This window comes from Notothenia rossii, assembly GCF_949606895.1.
Source record: "Notothenia rossii genome assembly, chromosome: 12".
NCBI classification, from domain to species: Eukaryota; Metazoa; Chordata; class Actinopteri; order Perciformes; family Nototheniidae; genus Notothenia; species Notothenia rossii.
In genome coordinates, this window is record NC_136911.1 from 23,594,799 (window position 1) to 23,612,550 (window position 17,752).

Here is a 17,752-nt window from a genome sequence, read left to right on the forward strand (position 1 = left end):
GGCTACATTTACAGACCTATCAACAGTGTCAAGTGTCATAGCATCTATCCGAGCTTTAAAAACATGCAGAGGAACCAAATGGCTCCGTTTCCATTCTTTTTGCAGAGTGTTCCAAGTCAGAGGAGCTGCGCACAGAAAAGCTTTCATCCCTAAGTCAGTCCTTGCACTCGGCACATCTAACAAAACCACATCCTGAGATATCAGGCAACAGCTACCTGCCACTCTCTGTGAGATCAGAGAGCAGATATAAGGTGGGAGGTTACCCAGCATGGCTTTGTAGATGAACGTGTACCAGTGACTGAGAGTGAAGGCAGACCTTACAGGGCACAGTGATGGGTTAATGCTTTACAGTCAGTCACACATCTCTGTGAAAGGCGGGATCTAACTCGATCAGGTGCATTCAGATAGATCAGATCCCCAGAGTCCAGCACAGGTCAAAAGGTCAGAGACTAGCCTTTCTTAAAATCAATTAAGATACAAGAAAAAAGACAATACAACATAAAATAAACTACCATAGCATGTAGGAGGAGGAGCATGGGGAATAATCAGAAACCAGCTCTAACGTCGGGTACTTTAAAGTATATGTTGATGCTAATACTTGTTTACTTAAGTACACATTGTACTTCTGAGAATATGTCACCGTGAAAAATCTAATTTCGATTTGTGATTTAAACTATTTCCAATCCCCTGTAAATCAGAGAAGACTTTAAGACCAAGTGTAGGAGATTAGTTTATTGATCCAAGCAGTTTATTTACAACATTAATGCAAAAATCAGACTTTATTTACAGTTAGAAACAACAGTGGTTTCCTCATACCTTCATTTGAATTAAGTACTTCTTGTACACGCTGTAAAACAACAACAACAACAACAGCTAGGAGGATAAACACATCTGAAGTACCCTCTGTTAATCCTTCACTTCTCCTCCATAAATATCACCTGTAAAGTGGCTTCAATATAACGCTCTTCATTTCCCCTTAATAATTAAAAGCTAAGAGAGAGAGAGGTAACAGGATTAAACCGCCCACGATGCCAGCGTCCGCATGTCGTCCTCGTCCTCAACTCTCTTCTTAGTGGCTGCAAAGAGAAGGAAAGGTAATCAGGTTATTATGGGATAGTTATCGGGTTAATCAGCTGTTCATCTTACTCTGCATCAACATTTAGCCGACTGCATGTATTCATCTCTGACGTGGAAATAGTTTGATCTGCTTGATCTGCATTATTTTATTGTTTCAAGTGTTATATATATATTCATGTTGCAGGAGGCCTAAGGTTTTCAGTGCATATCAACACTGTAGCTGTGCATAGGACGATAAAGCTGATTAATATAGGTATTCAAAACTCATTAAGAAAAAATATATAAAAGCCCGAAAGGGATGTCTGGACATTTTGATCATAATAAAATTAAAATAAACATAAACGGCAAAGATATAGATATATCTAGAGTAGAGAAGACACAGAACACACAATGTCAGGAGGGGCTTGGACTGTGAGCCGCAGGGTCGCCGGTTCAAGTCCCCGACCAGACCTCAACATGGAGAGTGGACTGCTACTTGGAGAGGGCCCAGTTCACCTCACGCATTAGTAAACGTATACAAAATAAAAGACAAATATGTACTCTAAGTACTTAGTGGCAGCAATTTAGGAAAACTAAGTGACAAAAGTCAAATATTACGGTGTTGAGAGGTTTTATAAAGAATGTATGTTTTGCACATAAAGTGATTATTATTGCATATTGTCTTTCTTCTCCTCTGCAGTAAGTTCCTCTGATATACTTTTACTCTGTTTACATGCATTTCGCTTATTGTATTTATTTATTTCTGACATGGATATAGATTACTTCATCTGCATTACTCAAGTACAAGATCTGAGTACTTCTGCTTAAGATCTGAGTTCTTCTCCCACCTCTGAGTAGAAGTGCGATTAGGAAAACTTAGAGTATAGGAAGTACTGCAGTAATCCCTCTGATACGTGTCTCTTACTCGCTCGCTGACTGCCGGGTCTCGCTGAGGGCAGTTTGCTGCTCGGCACGCTGGGTAATCCTCCCATCCTCTTCAGGTTCTCCTCCAGCTCCTCCCGCTCCAGCTCCTCCAGCTCAGCCAGCAGCTCGTCCTGAAACCAGAGAAGTAATCAGATTACTGTCTCTAAACATTGGGGCACGCAATGACTCTAAAGAATAATGATCACGCCACCAAACACACATTCAGACTAAAGGAACCAGCCTGTTTGGAAAATGAGAGAAGTAGAAAGTACAGGTATTTGTGTTCAACATGTAAGAAGTAGAAAGTACAGGTATTTGTGTTCAACATGTAAGAAGTAGAAAGTACAGGTATTTGAGTTCAACATGTAAGAAGTAGAAAGTACAGGTATTTGAGTTCAACATGTAAGAAGTAGAAAGTACAAGTATTTGAGTTCAACATGTGAGAAGTAGAAAGTACAGGTATTTGGGTTCAACATGTGAGAAGTAGAAAGTACAGGTATTTGAGTTCAACATGTGAGAAGTAGAAAATACAGGTATTTGGGTTCAACGTGTAAGAAGTAGAAAGTACAGGTATTTGAGTTCAACATGTGAGAAGTAGAAAGTACAAGTATTTGAGTTCAACATGTGAGAAGTAGAAAGTACAAGTATTTGTGTTCAACATGTAAGAAGTAGAAAGTACAGGTATTTGAGTTCAACATGTAAGAAGTAGAAAGTACAGGTATTTGTGTTCAACATGTAAGAAGTAGAAAGTACAGGTATTTGAGTTCAACATGTGAGAAGTAGAAAGTACAGGTATTTGTGTTCAACATGTTAGAAGTAGAAAGTACAGGTATTTGAGTTCAACATGTGAGAAGTAGAAAGTACAAGTATTTGAGTTCAACATGTAAGAAGTAGAAAGTACAGGTATTTGTGTTCAACATGTGAGAAGTAGAAAGTACAGGTATTTGAGTTCAACATGTAAGAAGTAGAAAGTACAGGTATTTGAGTTCAACATGTGAGAAGTAGAAAGTACAGGTATTTGAGTTCAACATGTAAGAAGTAGAAAGTACAGGTATTTGAGTTCAACATGTGAGAAGTAGAAAGTACAGGTATTTGAGTTCAACATGTAAGAAGTAGAAAGTACAGGTATTTGTGTTCAACATGTGAGAAGTAGAAAGTACAGGTATTTGAGTTCAACATGTAAGAAGTAGAAAGTACAGGTATTTGAGTTCAACATGTGAGAAGTAGAAAGTACAGGTATTTGAGTTCAACATGTAAGAAGTAGAAAGTACAGGTATTTGAGTTCAACATGTAAGAAGTAGAAAGTACAGGTATTTGAGTTCAACATGTAAGAAGTAGAAAGTACAAGTATTTGAGTTCAACATGTAAGAAGTAGAAAGTACAGGTATTTGAGTTCAACATGTAAGAAGTCAAAGTAAAAAAGGGTCAGAAAAGTAAGTAGTGGAGTAAAGTACTGATACCAGAAACATGTACTTAAGTACAGTAACAAAGTATTTGTACTCCACTACTTCCAGCTCTGGTTCTGTGTAAGCTGTTCTGTTCTGTAGGCTAGAGGGAAATATCCGTACCTCGTCAAACGTCTCTCCAAAAGGTCCGGAGATGGCGTCGCTGATTTCTCGAGCGACGTCCTGCTGCTCCGTGATGTCCTGCATCAGATCGTCTATCTTATCAACGTCCCTGAGAACAGACGGTGAGAGGAGAGGAGAATCAGAATCCCTTTATTCGTCCCACAGAGGGGAAAAGAGAGGTGTGTGTGTGTGTGTGTGTGTGTGTGTGTGTGTGTGTGTGTGTGTGTGTGTGTGTGTGTGTGTGTGTGTGTGTGTGTGTGTGTGTGTGTGTGTGTGTGTGTGTGTGTGTGTGTGTGTGTGTGTGTGTGTGTGTGTGTGTGTGTGTGTGTGTGTGTGTGTGTGTGTGTGTGTGTGTGTGTGTGTGTGTGTGTCTCTCTCTCTCTTTAGGAGTTGACACACAGCTGATCAAAACAACACACAGATTATATTTCCTTTCTGCTCAGTTCTCTCACATGTTCTCGTGGACCTGCTTCATGGCCTTGGCAGCGAAGCCCATGTTCTTCAGGACCTCAGTGTTGGTGTGAGAGTTCTCCAGAGCCTCTCTCTGAAACTCGATGGTGGACAAAGTGCCGTCGATCTGCGTCAGCTGCTGCTCCAGACGCTTCTTCCTCTTCAGCGCCTGCAGGGCGGCTGGGACAGAAACAACATGGAGGATCATGTTTTTATTTCTCAGACAGCGCCTAAATAAATACCTGGCAGTGCTGGGCGTCACAAAGACAACCCAGGTTCCTCCCTTGTGTATGTATAGTCTGAGGTGATTCAACAGGCAGCGAAAGGTTTCACGAGAAAACATTAGATGAGACTCAACGTTGCATCCAACCGGAAAGTGCAAACACACATTTATTCCATTTAATATCGAATTATCCATTTCTTGCACAATAATATCCTGCATTATATTTGTATTTCCACGTGTATATATATTTTACTTTAATGCTATCTAGTAAGGTGCATGAGGTTTCAGTTAACTCGCATGAATACATATATTGGATAAGTTGCAGGTTATATATGTTAAGTACAGTTGTAATGAAAACACACAGTTTCCTGCACAGGGAAACTCGACTATAACAGTTTGTTTTGATTTAATCTCTTTCTCTCTCGTCACAATCCTGTTCAACTCGCTGCTGCTGACGAAGCTGTTATCTTCAACAAATAAAGAAAATCACTGTAGGCCAAATATCTAATACCTGGATACAGAGGTGTAAAGTGATCAAGTACTTTTACTAAAGTACAAGATCTGCGTATACTTCTACTTTGACTCAAGATCTGAGTACTTCTACTTTTACTAAAGTACTTCTACCACCTCTGCCTGGCTATAAAAACTGAATCTGATATATTTAAACAACCTCTTTAATACTTGTTTACCGGTGTTGTTTCTCTTAAAACGTGTCCAAAATACTCCATATCCATGGGGAAGCCAAAAGTAAACAACTGCAGATACATACATTATATATATATAAATATATATGTGTATATATATAAATATATATGTGTGTGTTTATGTACCTCTCTTGTTTTTGGTGCCGTTCTTCTTGGCTATCGTCAGCTCCTGCTCGATCCTCTTCTCCAGGTAGTCCTGTTTCTTGGTCAGCATTTCCTCCGTCTCCCGCAGTTTGTGGATGGCCTCCTGCGGGGAAGGGCCTCCTCGAGACCGGCTGAATTTGGACTTCGAAGAGCCGGAAGAACCGGAGCTGGAGCTCCCTTTGAATAACTTCGCGATTTTACTCATTTTAGCAGCTTTGGGGGGTTAAAAAGCAGCTTCGTGTCTCCCAGCCTCGGTGTGCTGGTATTGTTCAGACGGGTCGGTTGGGGCGGATTTTCCTGCTGGACTGCTTTCAATTCAAACCAGCCAGTGAACGCACCTTTCAACACACCTTTCACCATTACCTGAATGGCGTCATGATACCTGACACCCTCCCCAGGTCGGTTAAAATTCAAAAATGTTTTGAACGTTTTTTTTATTGTGAGAACATTCTAATAAAAACACTCCTTATTAAATATAAAAGGGTAAATTATTACTCTTACACTATTACAAATAAATATAAATCTTTCGTAGTGGGTGAAACTCGGTCACGTGGTTTCAACACACTTTTCACACCTGAGTGACGTCATGACACCTGACAGATCGGTTACAATAAAAAAAAGTTTCGAACGTTTTATTTTTATTTAAGGTAAGAAAATAATACTAATTTGTTTTTATTATTAAATAAAAAGGGGTACGTTAATACCCTTACACTATCAAAAAGTAAATTAAAATAAATCAGTTGTAGTCACATCCATGGTCCAGAGCCCTCTAGGGCTCTGCCATGGTCGGGTCGTAGTGGGTGAAACTCGGTCACGTGGTTTCACTGCTGGGGTTGACATATGAGGAAGTTTTCAGACTGTTAAAACATGTCTTCAGATCAATCGACAATATAAAGAAGATTTAGTGTTGTTTTCTTTCTCATGTTTATTATTATTTAGTTATTTGTATTCTTTTTTTCCTGCCATTCTCCTGCTCCACTCTCATCCAGTAGGTGGCGGTATTGCGCCTATCGCCTACTGTCATTAAACCACCGAAGAAGAGAGAAGCGTTGTTTACTTCATCAGCTGTTTTCCACTCGCTTTGTACTCATGGCTGAATTTAACATTGGGAAGCATTGCCGGATCGATTCCTGCCACCAAAACGGTGTGTATCATCTCCTCTCACTCACAATAAGATCATTTATTACACTGTGTTGTTATTCTGGAGTTGTGTTGAGAAGAAACACAATATAACGGCTCTTTAGCTCCGTTAGCATGTGAGCTAAGCTAACTAACCGGCGTTAGCGTTAAATGTTTGGTAAACTAATTTATTCTAACCAAACTGTTATAATTAGCATAAAACACCAGCGTACAGTTGTTATAAGGTATACACTATGGTTGAGTAAGTGTTTTGAATTAGTAGTTGTGTTTCTGAGGCTATAACATTAGTTTGAGAATATTATTTAGAAGTAAACAATCCCTCTTTGTAATGTTTACTAGCCTCCTTATGCTAACTCAACTGGGAAATATATACAGTATAGATCACACTAAAGTATGATTTAATGTTAATTGTTTTAGAATTATTTCTTTAAACCTTGTGTTGATAAACAACGGCTGTTTAGCTTCCTTAGCGTTACATGTTTGGTAAACTAGCTCCTAACTAGCTTGCTAACTGCTAACCAAACCGTTATAATTGGCCTCAAACGCCAACGGTACAGTTGTTATAACTTAAACAATATGGTTCGCAAAGTGTGTTTAATTAGTCATTAGTAGTTGTGGTACTTTCTGAGGCTATAACATTAGTTTACGGATATTATTTAGAAGTAGAGAATCCCTCTTTGTAATGTTTACTAGCCTCCTTAGGCTATTTCAATCACTATAACTCAACTGGAAAATATCTACAATATAGATTAAACTAAAGTATGATTTGATGTTCATGGTTTTAGGGTTATTTCTTTAATATCCACCATCCTGTAATGTCAAAGATATGCTCTTGTGCTTTTAAATATGTGCTGCAATCTGGAGTCAAATGATCCATAGTTTGAGTTTCTCATTTTCTTAAAAAAAGATCTCTAGTATTTTTTTTTTTTTTTTTTTAATCATCCAGAATATTTTTGATTTTTTTTTTTTTTTTTTTTACATTTTATATAATATTTGTATTTCATTTGTATTTGTTAATTCTCTTTTCCACTTTTTAAAAAGTATTTTAAGTATTGTATTCCTCAAAGTATCTATCTCTAAATGAACAGGTGCATCCAAAAGGAAAACAGACTAGATATAAAAATACAGATTACATACAAACAGTGGTTTTCCATGTGTTCTTTAATTATTCTTAACAGTGTAGGTAGTGCGCTGTCCACTGTATTGATCTTTTACATGTCTAATATGTGTATAAAATGTTCATACAATAAGAAGAGTTATTGACGAACAAGTGGTCTTGAGGTTAGTCTGAGGGGGTTCATACATTTACGGACGCATGTGGCTCAGTGGATAGAGCGTTGGTGTTGGGATCAGGGGGAGCACAGGTTCAAACCCCACTGCAGTCAGCATGTCGTTGTGTCCCTGAGACACTTCACCCCAAATTGCTCCTGTGGGGATTGTTCACAGTATTGAGTATGTAAGTCGCTTTGGATAAAAGCGTCTAACATGTGATGTAATTTAGCAGAAATCAACATGAGCTTTTCTTTCGAAACTAAGGCCCCGTCCACACGGAGACGAAAACGGACCGATGTCGATACCAAAAAAGTCTTCCGTCCACACGGAATCGGCTCAATAAACGTGACGCTGGAGACGCTGTAGCAGTGGCGAGCCGTCAGGGCCCTCTAGGCCCTCTGTGAGGGCCTAAGATATTCTACAAAATAATATTTAGAAACGTTAAAAATATATATATATATTTTAAAATATTTGTTTTAATATTTTTTGTATCTTTTTTTTTAGTTATATTTTTCATTAGTTTTACCAAAATAACTTGATTTAATTGTATTTAAAATAACATTTCCAAAGAAATAAATCCTTTTCACAGAGGGCCCGCTATAGTAACTGAACGAGAGAGTAATGTCAAATGACAGTACAATTGACCAATCATATCTTCCCTCTAAATGGGTGGGTTATATTATCGCGGACTTTATGACAAGTTCCACCCGCTGTGAAACCGTTCTTGTTTCCATAGCAACAACAACTTCCTGTCAACAGCGTTAACTCGCCTTCAACATAAAAGCATGCCAAATTACACTTCAGACATACAACTGCAACGAAAGTAACAAACACAATGCAATATCCTTTTCCATTTGAAAGAACACAAATAGGGTTATTTACAGGTGTTGTTTTCTGTGGTAGAGGGTCGCTGTCATTGATGCGTTTTGCACCCCGGGCCGTTGTTTTGATATTCCGCTGAAGTATACGCTGTGACGTAATAACTCGAGGGAAGGTGTGGGGGTCAGAGGGCCTAGGTATAAAAGTCACGGCTCGCCACTGCGCTGTAGTACATATGCTGGGCCTGTAAGTGGCGCTGTAGTCTGCCACAAAATACACCCCCCCCCCCCCAGCATGGTTGCCACGGTTGCCCTTCTGTTTATTCTCCGCGGTGGATTTAGCTAAATTTCCGCAAACCGTCCATACGATGAAGAACTATAGCGGATAACACCCGTTTCGTCTCCGTGTGGGCGGGGCCTAAATGTCCCTCAGAGGTTAAAACCATAAGTTTCAGGTTTCAATGTTTTGTTGTTATTTCTTCCTCTCAGACTGACGCTGTTCTCCTTTCTCTTCTGGTTCAGATTTCCTCCCGTTCGTTTGTGATCTGTGCCGCGGAAATTTCTGGTAAGAATTCAGCAAGAAATGTCCACAGATTGAAAAGTATTAAGAAAGACAAAAGGCTTTAAAACAATCATTTGCTCATTTACCACCGAGGTGGGAGAAGTACTCAGATCTTGTACTTGAGTAAAAGTCAAAGCTACATTCTCATTTTATCAGCTGATCCGTCACAGATATATTTATAACTAATAAAGTTGTACATAAACCACCAACAGGATTTAATCATTGCTCACTACGTATCGTCCCAATTCTTAAATATACTAATATGTGTTAAATGCACGATATGTTCCTCTGAACTACAGCGAAGCAGACGTACGAAGTTGCATTAAATTAAACATGTCATTAAATGAACTTTGATGCTTTAACTACTTCTTGTTTCTGATGAAATGTGTTTTTGTTTCAGCCTGGACCACAGGAGCAGAGAGGCCCACTCGTGTTCGGAGGTACGCTGCGCTCCATCTTTAGAAACACACTTTTTTAACGTCAGATCTGTTTCGTCTCGGTTGTTTAAATGTTTTGACCCTTTTCTTTCACCAGGAGCCGGCGAAGAACGAGCCTCGGACGACTGGAGGAAATAAAAGTTATCCGTGTTCGTTTCAAGACTGCAGAGGGAAGGAGCTGCTGCCGGTCGTCTGTCCGCAGTGTGGGAAACAGCTCTGCCTGGCGTACGTTCACCTTTCCTTAAACCACTGGAAACATGTTGCTCCAAAATAAGTTCAAGAATAATGAAAACAAGTTGTTTTCACTTCAAATAAATCCAAAGATCTGCCAATAGAACAAGAGAACATGAGCTCGGTGAGATGTCTTGAAATAAGAAGCGATATTTAGATCAATCACATCTTGTGATTATCAGGAGAACTCATTCTGAACTATATTTCACCAGAATCAGGAAATGTTGTTACAAAATAAGCCTCACATTCTCAAAAGTGTTCAGTTCTCTGTCAGTTGGTGATTTCCTAATAAATAAATATGTGTTTCATCTGAGATACGACTCAGAATGAGAGGGTTCGACTGAACAAGACCTGACATCTCTCTACTCCTGAAGTCAGTGTGTCTGATATCAGGAGGAGAGACACATTCTGACTAGATGCTGGGCAAGATTTCAAGTTTTTGTAGTGAAATAAAAAGGGATGCATTTCTTGTTCTGGTAAACTAACATTGGTCTCTTCTTCTCGCCTCACAGCCACCGTCACCAAGATGATCACGAGTGTGAGAAGTTGGAGGTCCAGAAGCCTCGAATGGCCGCCACCAAAGAGCTGGTGCAAAAAATCATAGGTGAGTTTCAGAGTTTATATCCTGAGTTCATTTCTAATGTGATTCCGTGTTTGTCCACATGGGGTCAGTATGTGTTCTCAGAATCAGAATACCTTTATTGTTACAGCAGAAAAGAGCCTTCATGTTAACTAGAAGCATGCATACAAAAAGGGGTGTTTCTAAAATGCTGTACGTCTGCCTGTGTTCCCCCTCAGAGTCAAAGGACACATCTAAAGCTAAAGGACGAAGAGGAGCGAAGAACAGCACCACAGCAGCTAAAGTGGCGTTAATGAAACTCAAGCTTCATGCTGCGGGAGACAAGGGGCTTCCACAGGTAAGACCCTACTTTAAAGAGTCCTCTCCTGCTGATGTTCAGGTGTATATCAGTATGTAGTGTCTCTACTTTAAAGAGTCCTCTCCTGCTGATGTTCAGGTGTATATCAGTATGTAGTGTCTCTACTTTAAAGAGTCCTCTCCTGCTGATGTTCAGGTGTATATCAGCATGTAGTGTCTCTACTTTAAAGAGTCCTCTCCTACTGATGTTCAGATGTATATCAGCATGTAGTGTCTCTACTTTAAAGAGTCCTCTCCTGCTGATGTTCAGGTGTATATCAGTATGTAGTGTCTCTACTTTAAAGAGTCCTCTCCTGCTGATGTTCAGGTGTATATCAGTATGTAGTGTCTCTACTTTAAAGAGTCCTCTCCTGCTGATGTTCAGGTGTATATCAGTATGTAGTGTCTCTACTTTAAAGAGTCCTCTCCTGATGATGTTCAGGTGTATATCAGTATGTAGTGTCTCTACTTTAAAGAGTCCTCTCCTGCTGATGTTCAGGTGTATATCAGTATGTAGTGTCTCTACTTTAAAGAGTCCTCTCCTGCTGATGTTCAGGTGTATATCAGCATGTAGTGTCTCTACTTTAAAGAGTCCTCTCCTGCTGATGTTCAGGTGTATATCAGTATGTAGTGTCTCTACTTTAAAGAGTCCTCTCCTACTGATGTTCAGATGTATATCAGCATGTAGTGTCTCTACTTTAAAGAGTCCTCTCCTGCTGATGTTCAGGTGTATATCAGTATGTAGTGTCTCTACTTTAAAGAGTCCTCTCCTGCTGATGTTCAGGTGTATATCAGTATGTAGTGTCTCTACTTTAAAGAGTCCTCTCCTGCTGATGTTCAGGTGTATATCAGTATGTAGTGTCTCTACTTTAAAGAGTCCTCTCCTGCTGATGTTCAGGTGTATATCAGTATGTAGTGTCTCTACTTTAAAGAGTCCTCTCCTGCTGATGTTCAGGTGTATATCAGCATGTAGTGTCTCTACTTTAAAGAGTCCTCTCCTGCTGATGTTCAGGTATATATCTGAATTTAGCGTCTCTACTTTTTGTGTATGGTAACTTTTCTGATTTCTATATACCATCTGCAGTGTATATTTTATGTAATTCTCTCTCTCTCTCTCTCTCTCGCTCTCTCGCTCTCTCTCTCTCGCTCTCTCTCTCTCGCTCTCTCTCCAGGCGGAGAGGACATATTTACAGGTTTATCTCCCGAAGGACTCCAAAGCTTTGAGCCAGCCGATGTTCTTCTGTTCTAAGTGGAGCGTGGGGAAGGCGGTGGATTACGCAGCTTCTCTGGCGAGTCTGAAGAACAGCAACAACATCCTGACAGCCAAGGTGAGGAGAGTCTGACCGGAGACCCTCACTGTGTTCTTATGGCTTCAACTTCATTAAAACAAGTCAAGATCAAAAAGAATCCCTCCATATCTACATAGCAATTTTGCTGTTTACAACATTACACTTTTGAACCGTATAATATGAACTTTAAAAAAAAACATTACAAAATGCTTTACTTTGTTTTTACATACAATGCTAACGGAAAATAGTTTTAAACATATTATATTCTGACATGCTATCCTGTGACTTTTTCCCATTTAAATTCAAAACATGTTGCATTAGCTTGTAATCGGAAAGAGAAATATCATACAGAAGTCAGACTAGCATGTTGAGTATCGATAGGATAGTTTGTCAAAAATAGTCCTAGTGTAATATGTTTAAAAATATTAAAGTATGTCTTAAACAAAATAGAAAAAGTGATAGTTAACATGGTGGCACAATTCAATGTGTTTAATTAGCATTGTATGTCAAAAAGTGACAGAGTTTAGTTAATGTATCACCCAAAGAGAATCATAGTATGTTGAAAACGACATTGTGACATTTCTTTTTGCTTATCTAAACACAAAGTAATTAGAATTCCACATTTTCTTCCTAGTGTTATTGATTATATGATCACCCATTTGAATTAACTTGACTTTAATCGCTCTCCTCTGTCTCGTAGAAGCTGCGTCTGTGCCACCCTCAGACGGGCGAGGCTCTCCGGATGGACGACACCCTGCTGTCCCTGCTCTCTCACCCAGAAACGCCCCTCTGTAACGGGGGAGACGTTGTGCTGGAGTACCTGGAGAACCAGAGCTCCGGCCTGGATGTGTCCGACTACATCAGCCAGGTCTAACTGACTGTACGGGGGGTTTCCTGATGTTCTGTGAATAAAACGTCCTTTAGAAAGTTCAACCTGTTCGACGAAGCTCAGCGTGAGTTAAAGCTTTTAACCAATTACATCTCACCTCAATCTCCAGCAGCCAAAGACTGTCATGTGGCTCATCTGTCAATAAATGTTCTGTGTTATGTGCAAAAAATAAAGTTTCTTAAAAAACCCATAAATCAGTTTGTTAATGGAAAATGACATGTGTTGTATTTCACATGAAAAAGTGGGATAAAGTCTGAATATAGCATGTTGAAAAGAGAGAGAGAGAAAGACAGAATATAGCAGAGAGAGAGAAAGACTGAATATAGCATGTTGAAAAGAGAGAGAGAGAAAGACAGAATATAGCATGTTGAAAAGAGAGAGAATATAGCATGTTGAAAAGAGAGAGAGAGAAAGACAGAATATAGCATGTTGAAAAGAGAGAGAATATAGCATGTTGAAAAGAGAGAGAGAGAGAAAGAGAGAATATAGCATGTTGAAAGAGAGAAAGAATATAGCATGTTGAAAAGAGAGAGAGAGAAAGACAGAATATAGCAGAGAGAGAAAGACTGAATATAGCATGTTGAAAAGAGAGAGAGAGAAAGACAGAATATAGCATGTTGAAAAGAGAGAGAATATAGCATGTTGAAAAGAGAGAGAGAAAGAGAGAATATAGCATGTTGAAAAGAGAGAGAGAAAGACAGAATATAGCATGTTGAAAAGAGAGAGAATATAGCATGTTGAAAAGAGAGAGAGAGAGAAAGAGAGAATATAGCATGTTGAAAAGAGAGAGAGAAAGACAGAATATAGCATGTTGAAAGAGAGAAAGAATATAGCATGTTGAAAAGAGAGAGAGAGAGAGAAAGAGAGAATATAGCATGTTGAAAAGAGAGAGAGAGAGACTGAATATAGCATGTTGAAAAGAGAGAGAGAGAGAGAAAGACAGAATATAGCATGTTGAAAAGAGAGAGAGAGAGAGAAAGAGAGAATATAGCATGTTGAAAAGAGAGAGAGAGAAAGACAGAATATAGCAGAGAGAGAAAGACTGAATATAGCATGTTGAAAAGAGAGAGAGAGAAAGACAGAATATAGCATGTTGAAAAGAGAGAGAATATAGCATGTTGAAAAGAGAGAGAGAAAGAGAGAATATAGCATGTTGAAAAGAGAGAGAGAAAGACAGAATATAGCATGTTGAAAAGAGAGAGAATATAGCATGTTGAAAAGAGAGAGAAAGAGAGAATATAGCATGTTGAAAAGAGAGAGAGAGAGAGAAAGAGAGAATATAGCATGTTGAAAAGAGAGAGAATATAGCATGTTGAAAAGAGAGAGAGAATATAGCATGTTGAAAAGAGAGAGAAAGACAGAATATAGCATGTTGAAAAGAGAGAGAGAGAGACTGAATATAGCATGTTGAAAAGAGAGAGAGAGAAAGACAGAATATAGCATGTTGAAAAGAGAGAGAGAGAGACTGAATATAGCATGTTGAAAAGAGAGAGAGAGAAAGACAGAATATAGCATGTTGAAAAGAGAGAGAGAGAGAAAGTCAGAATATAGCATGTTGAAAAGAGAGAGAGAAAGACAGAATATAGCATGTTGAAAAGAGAGAGAGAGAGAAAGTCAGAATATAGCATGTTGAAAAGAGAGAGAGAGAAAGACAGAATATAGCATGTTGAAAAGAGAGAGAATATAGCATGTTGAAAAGAGAGAGAGAGAAAGACAGAATATAGCATGTTGAAAAGAGAGAGAGAGAAAGTCTGAATATAGCATGTTGAAAAGAGAGAGAGAAAGACAGAATATAGCATGTTGAAAAGAGAGAGAGAGAGACTGAATATAGCATGTTGAAAAGAGAGAGAGAGAAAGTCTGAATATAGCATGTTGAAAAGAGAGAGAGAGAAAGTCTGAATATAGCATGTTGAAAAGAGAGAGAATATAGCATGTTGAAAAGAGAGAGAGAGAGACTGAATATAGCATGTTGAAAAGAGAGAGAGAGAGAGAGAATATAGCATGTTGAAAAGAGAGAAAGACAGAATATAGCATGTTGAAAAGAGAGAGAAAGACAGAATATAGCATGTTGAAAAGAGAGAGAGAGAGAGAATATAGCATGTTGAAAAGAGAGAGAGAAAGACAGAATATAGCATGTTGAAAAGAGAGAGAGAGAGAGAGAATATAGCATGTTGAAAAGAGAGAGAGAAAGACAGAATATAGCATGTTGAAAAGAGAGAGAGAGAAAGACAGAATATAGCATGTTGAAAAGAGAGAGAGAGAAAGACAGAATATAGCATGTTGAAAAGAGAGAGAGAGAGAAAGACAATATAGCATGTTGAAAAGAGAGAGAGAGAGAGAATATAGCATGTTGAAAAGAGAGAGAGAGAAAGTCTGAATATAGCATGTTGAAAAGAGAGAGAGAAAGACAGAATATAGCATGTTGAAAAGAGAGAGAGAGAATATAGCATGTTGAAAAGAGAGAGAGAGAGAAAGACAATATAGCATGTTGAAAAGAGAGAGAGAAAGACAGAATATAGCATGTTGAAAAGAGAGAGAGAGAAAGACAGAATATAGCATGTTGAAAAGAGAGAGAGAGAATATAGCATGTTGAAAAGAGAGAGAGAGAGAAAGACAGAATATAGCATGTTGAAAAGAGAGAGAGAGAAAGACAGAATATAGCATGTTGAAAAGAGAGAGAGAAAGACAGAATATAGCATGTTGAAAAGAGAGAGAGAGAAAGACAGAATATAGCATGTTGAAAAGAGAGAGAGAGAATATAGCATGTTGAAAAGAGAGAGAGAGAGAATATAGCATGTTGAAAAGAGAGAGAGAGAGAATATAGCATGTTGAAAAGAGAGAGAGAGAGAATATAGCATGTTGAAAAGAGAGAGAGAGAGAATATAGCATGTTGAAAAGAGAGAGAGAGAGAATATAGCATGTTGAAAAGAGAGAGAGAGAGAATATAGCATGTTGAAAAGAGAGAGAGAGAATATAGCATGTTGAAAAGAGAGAGAGAGAGAATATAGCATGTTGAAAAGAGAGAGAGAGAAAGACAGAATATAGCATGTTGAAAAGAGAGAGAATATAGCATGTTGAAAAGAGAGAGAGAGAGAAAGAGAGAATATAGCATGTTGAAAAGAGAGAGAAAGAAAGACAGAATATAGCATGTTGAAAAGAGAGAGAGAGAGAGAAAGAGAGAATATAGCATGTTGAAAAGAGAGAGAGAGAGAGAGACTGAATATAGCATGTTGAAAAGAGAGAGAGAGAAAGACAGAATATAGCAGAGAGAGAAAGACTGAATATAGCATGTTGAAAAGAGAGAGAGAGAAAGACAGAATATAGCATGTTGAAAAGAGAGAGAATATAGCATGTTGAAAAGAGAGAGAGAGAAAGACAGAATATAGCATGTTGAAAAGAGAGAGAATATAGCATGTTGAAAAGAGAGAGAGAAAGAGAGAATATAGCATGTTGAAAAGAGAGAGAGAAAGACAGAATATAGCATGTTGAAAAGAGAGAGAATATAGCATGTTGAAAAGAGAGAGAGAGAGAAAGAGAGAATATAGCATGTTGAAAAGAGAGAGAAAGAAAGACAGAATATAGCATGTTGAAAAGAGAGAGAGAGAGAGAAAGAGAGAATATAGCATGTTGAAAAGAGAGAGAATATAGCATGTTGAAAAGAGAGAGAGAAAGAGAGAATATAGCATGTTGAAAAGAGAGAGAAAGACAGAATATAGCATGTTGAAAAGAGAGAGAGAGAGACTGAATATAGCATGTTGAAAAGAGAGAGAGAGAAAGACAGAATATAGCATGTTGAAAAGAGAGAGAGAGAGAAAGTCAGAATATAGCATGTTGAAAAGAGAGAGAGAAAGACAGAATATAGCATGTTGAAAAGAGAGAGAATATAGCATGTTGAAAAGAGAGAGAGAGAAAGACAGAATATAGCATGTTGAAAAGAGAGAGAGAGAGAAAGAGAGAATATAGCATGTTGAAAAGAGAGAGAGAGAAAGTCTGAATATAGCATGTTGAAAAGAGAGAGAGAGACAGAATATAGCATGTTGAAAAGAGAGAGAGAGAGACTGAATATAGCATGTTGAAAAGAGAGAGAGAGAAAGTCTGAATATAGCATGTTGAAAAGAGAGAGAGAGAGACTGAATATAGCATGTTGAAAAGAGAGAAAGACAGAATATAGCATGTTGAAAAGAGAGAGAATATAGCATGTTGAAAAGAGAGAGAGAGAGAAAGAGAGAATATAGCATGTTGAAAAGAGAGAGAGAGAAAGTCTGAATATAGCATGTTGAAAAGAGAGAGAGAGAGAGAGAATATAGCATGTTGAAAAGAGAGAAAGACAGAATATAGCATGTTGAAAAGAGAGAGAGAGAAAGACAGAATATAGCATGTTGAAAAGAGAGAGAGAGACAGAATATAGCATGTTGAAAAGAGAGAGAGAGAAAGACAGAATATAGCATGTTGAAAAGAGAGAGAGAGAGAGAATATAGCATGTTGAAAAGAGAGAGAGAAAGACAGAATATAGCATGTTGAAAAGAGAGAGAGAGAGAGAGAATATAGCATGTTGAAAAGAGAGAGAGAAAGACAGAATATAGCATGTTGAAAAGAGAGAGAGAGAAAGACAGAATATAGCATGTTGAAAAGAGAGAGAGAGAGAAAGACAATATAGCATGTTGAAAAGAGAGAGAGAGAGAGAATATAGCATGTTGAAAAGAGAGAGAGAGAAAGACAGAATATAGCATGTTGAAAAGAGAGAGAGAGAAAGACAATATAGCATGTTGAAAAGAGAGAGAGAGAGAGAATATAGCATGTTGAAAAGAGAGAGAGAGAAAGTCTGAATATAGCATGTTGAAAAGAGAGAGAGAAAGACAGAATATAGCATGTTGAAAAGAGAGAGAGAGAATATAGCATGTTGAAAAGAGAGAGAGAGAGAAAGACAATATAGCATGTTGAAAAGAGAGAGAGAAAGACAGAATATAGCATGTTGAAAAGAGAGAGAGAGAAAGACAGAATATAGCATGTTGAAAAGAGAGAGAGAGAATATAGCATGTTGAAAAGAGAGAGAGAGAGAAAGACAGAATATAGCATGTTGAAAAGAGAGAGAGAAAGACAGAATATAGCATGTTGAAAAGAGAGAGAGA

General features: G+C 38.3%; 2 protein-coding genes across 3 annotated transcripts; one reads left to right on the plus strand and one right to left on the minus strand.

Moving 5' to 3' along the window:
- Positions 1 to 717: 717 nt before the first annotated feature.
- On the minus strand, positions 718 to 5,294 carry chmp4c (charged multivesicular body protein 4C). The gene is made up of 5 exons (XM_079662378.1): positions 5,052 to 5,294; positions 4,001 to 4,178; positions 3,549 to 3,657; positions 1,982 to 2,111; positions 718 to 1,076 (listed from the first exon to the last, which is right to left on the minus strand). The coding sequence occupies exons 1-5, from the start codon at positions 5,272 to 5,274 to the stop codon at positions 1,015 to 1,017; spliced, it is 702 nt and encodes a 233-aa protein (XP_079518504.1). The 5' UTR covers positions 5,275 to 5,294; the 3' UTR covers positions 718 to 1,014.
- Positions 5,295 to 5,340: 46 nt separating this feature from the next.
- Positions 5,341 to 12,817, plus strand: zfand1 (zinc finger, AN1-type domain 1). 2 transcript variants are annotated; one of them, XM_079662377.1, is made up of 9 exons: positions 5,341 to 5,467; positions 6,062 to 6,213; positions 8,822 to 8,864; positions 9,262 to 9,301; positions 9,396 to 9,523; positions 10,042 to 10,133; positions 10,328 to 10,446; positions 11,618 to 11,773; positions 12,435 to 12,817. In XM_079662377.1, the coding sequence occupies exons 1-9, from the start codon at positions 5,445 to 5,447 to the stop codon at positions 12,606 to 12,608; spliced, it is 927 nt and encodes a 308-aa protein (XP_079518503.1). In that variant the 5' UTR covers positions 5,341 to 5,444; the 3' UTR covers positions 12,609 to 12,817. The 2 variants fall into 2 exon arrangements, with proteins under 2 accessions (XP_079518503.1, XP_079518502.1); XM_079662376.1 differs by having other exon boundaries at positions 5,343 to 5,467; positions 6,059 to 6,213.
- The last annotated feature ends 4,935 nt before the right edge of the window (positions 12,818 to 17,752 follow it).